The 6,449-nt window shown below is 38.5% G+C and overlaps 1 protein-coding gene across 1 annotated transcript; it reads left to right on the top strand.

Moving 5' to 3' along the window:
* Positions 1 to 281: 281 nt before the first annotated feature.
* Positions 282 to 1,955, top strand: LOC110944969. The gene has a single exon (XM_022186611.1). The coding sequence runs from the start codon at positions 282 to 284 to the stop codon at positions 1,953 to 1,955; it is 1,674 nt and encodes a 557-aa protein (XP_022042303.1).
* The last annotated feature ends 4,494 nt before the right edge of the window (positions 1,956 to 6,449 follow it).

Here is a 6,449-nt window from a genome sequence, read left to right as displayed (position 1 = left end):
ATCTTGCGGAATTCTCTTCAGTTTGCAACACTATTGGGGGGTATAACTTTGCGTTAGAAGAAGTTAAACTTCGCTTGTTCCAATTTTCACTAAAGGACAAAGCGAAGCAATGGTTTCTTACACTCCCGGCCAATAGCATCCGCACATGGGGGGAAATGCAACAAGCGTTTTTGGATGAGTACTATTCTATGGCAAAGACCGACGACGCTCGTGATGAAATTAGGTCTTTTCGCCAATTATCGGGCGAATTGTTGCATGAAGCCTTCACGAGATTCAGAGAAATGATACGGAGATGTCCACATCATCGAATTGAGAAGTGGGAATTGGTAAAGTGTTTTGTTCGAGGGTTGGATGACACAACATGGAATCGTCTCGAGTCGATAAGTAATGGGACTCTTCTGAGCAACCATGAAGACGATGATTGGGAGTTTCTGGAACGAATGAGCAAACGGTCAAAAGAAAAAGAATCGGCCGATCGAGCCAAGAAACATCCTATTTCCCGGTCACTTCCCAATCTTGACTCTAAAGATCGGATTTCTACGCTAGAGCGGGAAATGGCTCGAATGAAGAAGAAAGAAGTGGGTGCAATACAATATAGCGTATGTGAAGAATGTGGTGACATCGGTCACCGGACCGAGAATTGCCAAGCCACCGCGGATGTGAATCAAGTGTACGGAGACCGGAGGCAATATGATATGAACTCCAACACTTACCACCCCGGATTGAGGAACCATCCTAACCTTAGGTATGGTAACGCCTCCAACCAAATGAACCCGAATTTCCAATCGGGAAATCAAGGTGGGTATTCGCACCAAAATCGCCAAGGAGGTAACCAAGGGGGTTATCAAAGGAACAACAATCAAAATGGTGGCGATGACTTGAGTGCCAAAATGGATGCTTTGCTGAATATGCAAAAAGAATCTCAAAACAATATAAAAGAATCTCACAATGACATTAAGGAGATAAAGAAGACGAACGAGATTCGGGACAAAGCACATGAGGCATTGGCAAAGCAAGTGGGCCAACTCGCGGAGGAAATGGCTCAAATAAGGGGAAGCATGGGAAAGCTTCCTAGTGACACTACAGTGAACCCGAAGCATCAAGGTTTTAACACAAGCAACGTGAGGGATGCACGCGTTAGCGCGATAAGTATTCTTTTAAATGATGAAGTTTGTAGTGTTGAAAGCATTCCACCACCACAATTCGTTGATGGTGTAGTGGAAAATATAGGTGAGGAGCCGGAAAGTGAAAATGAACAAGAAACGATTTCACAAAGTAAAGTTGAAAATATAACTAAAAATTCTTTTTGTGAAAATTGTTTAAATCAACTTAACCCGATTAATGCATCAAAAGTTGAGGAACGGTGCCCACCGAAGGACGAGGGGTGGGAAAATTTTAAGCAAGCTAAAATTAATTTACCGTTACTAGATGACATTAAAAAGGTTCCGGCTCATGTGGAATGCTTAAAGGAGTTAAGCATCGAAAAACGGCACAACAAATTACCTGAACCGGTTGATTTGATATCTCATGTGAGTGCCGTTTTATCGAGTGCCCTTCCCCGAAAAGCTCAAGATCCGGGAGACCCTCTTATTCCAATTCAAATCGGAACATTTAAAATCAAGAGGGCGCTCCTAGATCTTGGAGCTTGTGTAAGCATCTTGCCCGGAAGTTTGTATGACCAATATGATTTTGGTCCATTAAAAAAATTTGATACTCCCGTGGTATTGGCCGATCAGACTCCCACGCATCCAAGGGGGATGGTGGAGGATGTGATTGTTAAGGTGGATGATTGCTACTACCCAGTTGACTTTTTGGTAGTAGACTATGTTGGGTGTGTTGGGGACACCCAACCGATAGTCATACTGGGTAGACCGTTCCTGGCAACTGCTAATGCCATAATAAATTGTGCAACGGGAACTGTAAGCATGAAGTTTGGGGACCGGGAATTAAATTGAAATGTTTTTCCAAAATTTACTAACCCACTCGGTGAGGATAAGTGTCCTAAAAAGGACATGAATCCAACCAAAAAGGTTTTTGCTATGGTTGGTAGGTTTGGAGAAACAAAGAAGAAGACGGTCAAGAAGAAGAAAGCAAAGAAGTCACCTCTAGAAAAGAAAAAGGAAGAGGAGGTGAGGAAGTTTGGACCGTTTGGCAACAAATGGTACGAATCACCGGTGGGTGATTTTGAGGAGCTCGTGGACGGCAAGCATGCCATTCGACCACCATGAGGTAGTAAGTTAATTGTTGTTGTATATTTTATCTCGCATTTCGTTTTAGTTGTTATTCGTAGTTTAGTTACTATTGTTGTTGTTGTATAATTTGTTATTCTTGTTTTAGTAGATAAATGAACGTTGTGGGTGTGTTCCCTATATAACCCTCACGAGACCTACTCGTCCTCCCGAGCTATCGGGATGTTTAAAAGGGCTTGTTGCATACGCTAAATGCAACCGTGATTCCTACGAAAGTGAGTTAGGTTTGCTGTTATTGTAAATTATTTTCCCACATAAATCAAAGTGAATTAATGTATGACTTGGTAATATTTTCATAAAAGTGGTAGAACTAGGTAGCTAATAAATTTTAATGGTTGTGAGAAGCATGCTTCTAGATAAGGGTTAAGATTTGTAGGTACATTATGTTTGTGGGACGACCGCTTTCTTGAAGAGAAGAAGAGCACACGAGGAATGAGCTTAAAAATCAGGTGCATACGTTTCTTTTTACTTTTGATTTTTAGTTAGCAAATAAGTGGATTGTAAATTGTATTTTATTTTCCGGGGTGAAATTTTGGGGGAATTAGCCGTGTCACGTCCCTTGTGCGTTTAATACTCTAGTTTTCACACATTGAGGACAATATGTGCTTCAAGTGTGGGGATGGGGGAGTAGTAAAAATTTTCGTTTTTGACCCGTTCATTTAAACACTATACATTGAGGACAATGTTTACCTCAAGTGTGGGGATGGGGGAAAATTGCGAAAATTTTTCAAAATATCTTGTTTTAAAAGCGATCTTAAAAGCACAAGTAACTAAGTCAACGAGGGATGTCACAACCCATTTGGTCTTTTGTCATGGTCAAGTTCAAATTAATAGCATGTCGGGTATTTCACAGGTGGTTAATTGGGAATAATCCGCCTAAGAAACTAGCGTTTTATGCATATCACATACCATACCCTTATACGTGAGGTCTTGAGCCACTTTATATCATAGATTTACATATACATGTTTCTTTGTTTGAGTGGACTATTAGTCATGTATTGTAGAACTTGCAACTTTTGATATGTTTGAGACCATAGACCGAATACAAGCACGAGAATGATTAAGTCATTAGGTAAACCTTTTTCTCTCTTTACACCATTTATATATCCTAACCCAAAAATTTATCCCTTAGTAGCCAATTTTGAGCCTAATCCTTTCGTTTGACCACCCATTTAGCCCATAACCTTAAGCCTTTCCTTTTAAACCCGTGTGATGAAAATTCGATTGTAGGAGTATTTGTTCGTATAGTTGTGATTTATTTATTTATTGAAAAAAAAAGAGAAAAAAAATCAGAAAATGTTACGAAAAAAAAAAAGAGAAAAGTTGTTGAGAAAAATACAAAAAAAATATGTGTTTTAGTTTATTGAATAAAAGGCGAAAGGTATTGCCCTCTAGCTCAATGTTTGTAGATAGTTGTGTTAGCATAGTGATTTTGTTATAAGAATCGAGTTTTCATCACCTTAGCCACTGTAAAAATATCTTATTTCCTACCCTTCACCTAGCCCCGCTACAACCCTTACAAAGACCTTTTGACTTGTGCTTAGTATTTGTGTTCGGTGGTGGAGAATGGTTGAGTTGCAAGCCTATGCGGGTGCATGTTCTAATCGGTTTGAGTGATTAGTTCAAAAGTGCTAATGCATCAACTATTAGCCAGTTTTAAACCGAATGGAGAGAATATTGTGAGGGATGTGCATGATTTGTCGGTTTCACGGGCGGGTTAGTCTTGGATAACCATTGTTATATGTGATTATTCACTTTACCGTTAAATATGTTGAAAATTGTAAAGAGTTTGAACTTTTGTATAACAATAGATCTTAACCTTAGTCTCGAGAATGAAGAGTGTGTTTTTCGTTCGACCCACGTGAAAGTGAAAAACAGATTTGCTTGAGGGCAAGCAAAAGACAAGTGTGGGGATGTGATCGAGGCATTATAGTACACGTTACTGAACATTTATTTTAGTAAAAATGCGTTGGTATGAGCACAAAATATATAACTTTAATTAGTTTTTGTGTCAAATGGGTTAGGAAGAAAATAAGCTTAGAAATATATCATTTGGAAAATAAAATTGTAGTCTTTAATTGCAATTAATAATTAAGTTATAGTGTTACGATTAATGATAGAAGAAAAAAATTGAATACTACACATCTCTTAATTGTTATTGTAATTGGTATATTAATTGAGTTATTATTATTAATGAATTGTTTCTTCATGGTTTGTACAGAAGGGAATTAACAAGTTCAATATTGAGTTGGGCATTAAAAGGAAAAGGGACCAAAATCTAACATCAAAAGAGATTTTGACAAGCAACACGTGAACTTGGGATCATCATCAATCCATAGAGTTTAAAACTCTATTTACATATTGGGCCGCACATGTGTACATGGTGAGAAGGAGTTGTGATTTTTAATAATCATCATATAGTCAATCACGTGAAAGGCAGCAAGAAAGTCAACAGCATCAACATTTGTGCCTACATATGCATACCTTTGATGGCAGAATTGTGATGGGATTATTATCAATTTTTTATGATATCAACATAATCATCATCACAAATAGATGATAGTTGGCGGTTGGTTAGTGGACCAACAATAGTTCATCATCACATGGCGGCACATTTAGGTGAACAAGATGCGACACCCATGCAATTGTCCGTCGCCTGAAGTACCGTAGACAGGGAAGTAAGCCGTCGCTGGTTTTTGAAATAAACAAGCACCGTCGCCGACGCCGGGTATGGTCGTCGGCGACGCCCCTTAAATATTCAAAACGCGAAAATTGGTTTCTTTGGGTTGGGGGACGAACCAAAACATAAGGGGAACCATTAAGTCGGGAGTTACACAATATTTTGAGTTTTGAACTTGATCTTGGAGCCACAATTCATGATCTATCCATCATTCAACATCTCCTACCCGAATCAAGAATCATCCATCACAATCAACACAATCTTGATTCCTAACCCTAGTTCACCCAATCATTCACCATTCCACCATCACCATCCATCACCAATCTTCACCAATCATCCAATCAAGCTTCAAGATGACTCCATCCGCATTCCAACCATCCGGTGATCAAGTTGCATCAACCATGAGCGGCTAGTCATCTCGGTTTCACCCCGGTGTAGGTAGTTGTTACTTTTAGGGTTTCGAATTGTTCTTGTTTTAACTTAGTGACAATTTGTATTTGATTTTTGAAACTCTTGATAATAGTGTTACATTTGTTGTGAATTCGTGAATTGTCGAGCGATGTTAAAAGTTATGACTTCACGAAATGGTGATATGTAATTGTACATTATCATTGTTAGGATTTACTTGTGTTGATTACAAAGTGTCTTTTTGTCCGTTCTTCGGGGCGTTGATAGTTAGTAGCACCTAAGTCACGGTACACTAAATCCGTTAATCAAATGCATTTGAGTTGGAACTAAAACTTGTAGAAATCCTAAGTTAGCAATTACCGAAACCGGGTGTGATTCCTTTTTATTATTATTGTTCTAGTATCCAAAATTCTTGCAATCGTTAAGTAGTAGTTGTTAATTAAGTAATTCAATTTCAGTAATCCAAATTCACATTTTTCTACTAAACAAAAATACAAAAATATCTGGCAAGCTTCATAATTGTGACAAGTCTTTATAATTCAGTCAAATCCATACACAAACCACATTCTCTTCGTGGATCGACCCCTTACTACCACTAACACATTGTTAAGGGTAATTTGGGCTTATAAATATTATCTTTGACCGGAGCGCGACACTCCGATCATTAGTCTAGTTAATTAGTTTAATTTAATTGCATTTTTTAGGATTTTTTAGAAGCCCCCCCTCAAATATAAAAACAGTTAGAGTCCGTGTCAGTCTAAGTCTAGATAGAAGTTCGTTAACGTAATTAGAGAGTCTCGTGGGTTCGATACTCGGACTTACTTAGGCTATACTGCATTGACCGGTACACTTGCCGGTTGTGTGGTCTAGGTTTAGAGAGTCTTAGTTATAAATTTAAAACTTAGAGAGTCTAGTTTAGGGTTTAATTTAGTTAATTTATTTAGACCACTTTTAGCACATCAATTACGAATTAAGGAGGAAGATATCCCTAAAACCGCTTTTCGAACCCGCTACGGCCATTATGAATTCGTCGTTATGCCCTTTGGACTTACCAACGCACCCGCAGTTTCCATGGATTTGATGAATCGCGTGTGTAAACCCTTTCTCGACCG

Source organism: Helianthus annuus, chromosome 6 (genome assembly GCF_002127325.2).
Source record: "Helianthus annuus cultivar XRQ/B chromosome 6, HanXRQr2.0-SUNRISE, whole genome shotgun sequence".
NCBI lineage: Eukaryota > Viridiplantae > Streptophyta > Magnoliopsida > Asterales > Asteraceae > Helianthus > Helianthus annuus.
The sequence above is the reverse complement of the archived record's forward strand: the minus strand, read 5'-3'. Positions and strand labels throughout refer to the sequence as shown.

What these genes read in the sequence shown, in the direction of transcription:
- LOC110944969 (XM_022186611.1), top strand. Translation starts at nt 282, where the DNA reads ATGATACGGAGATGTCCACATCATCGAATTGAGAAGTGGGAATTGGTA.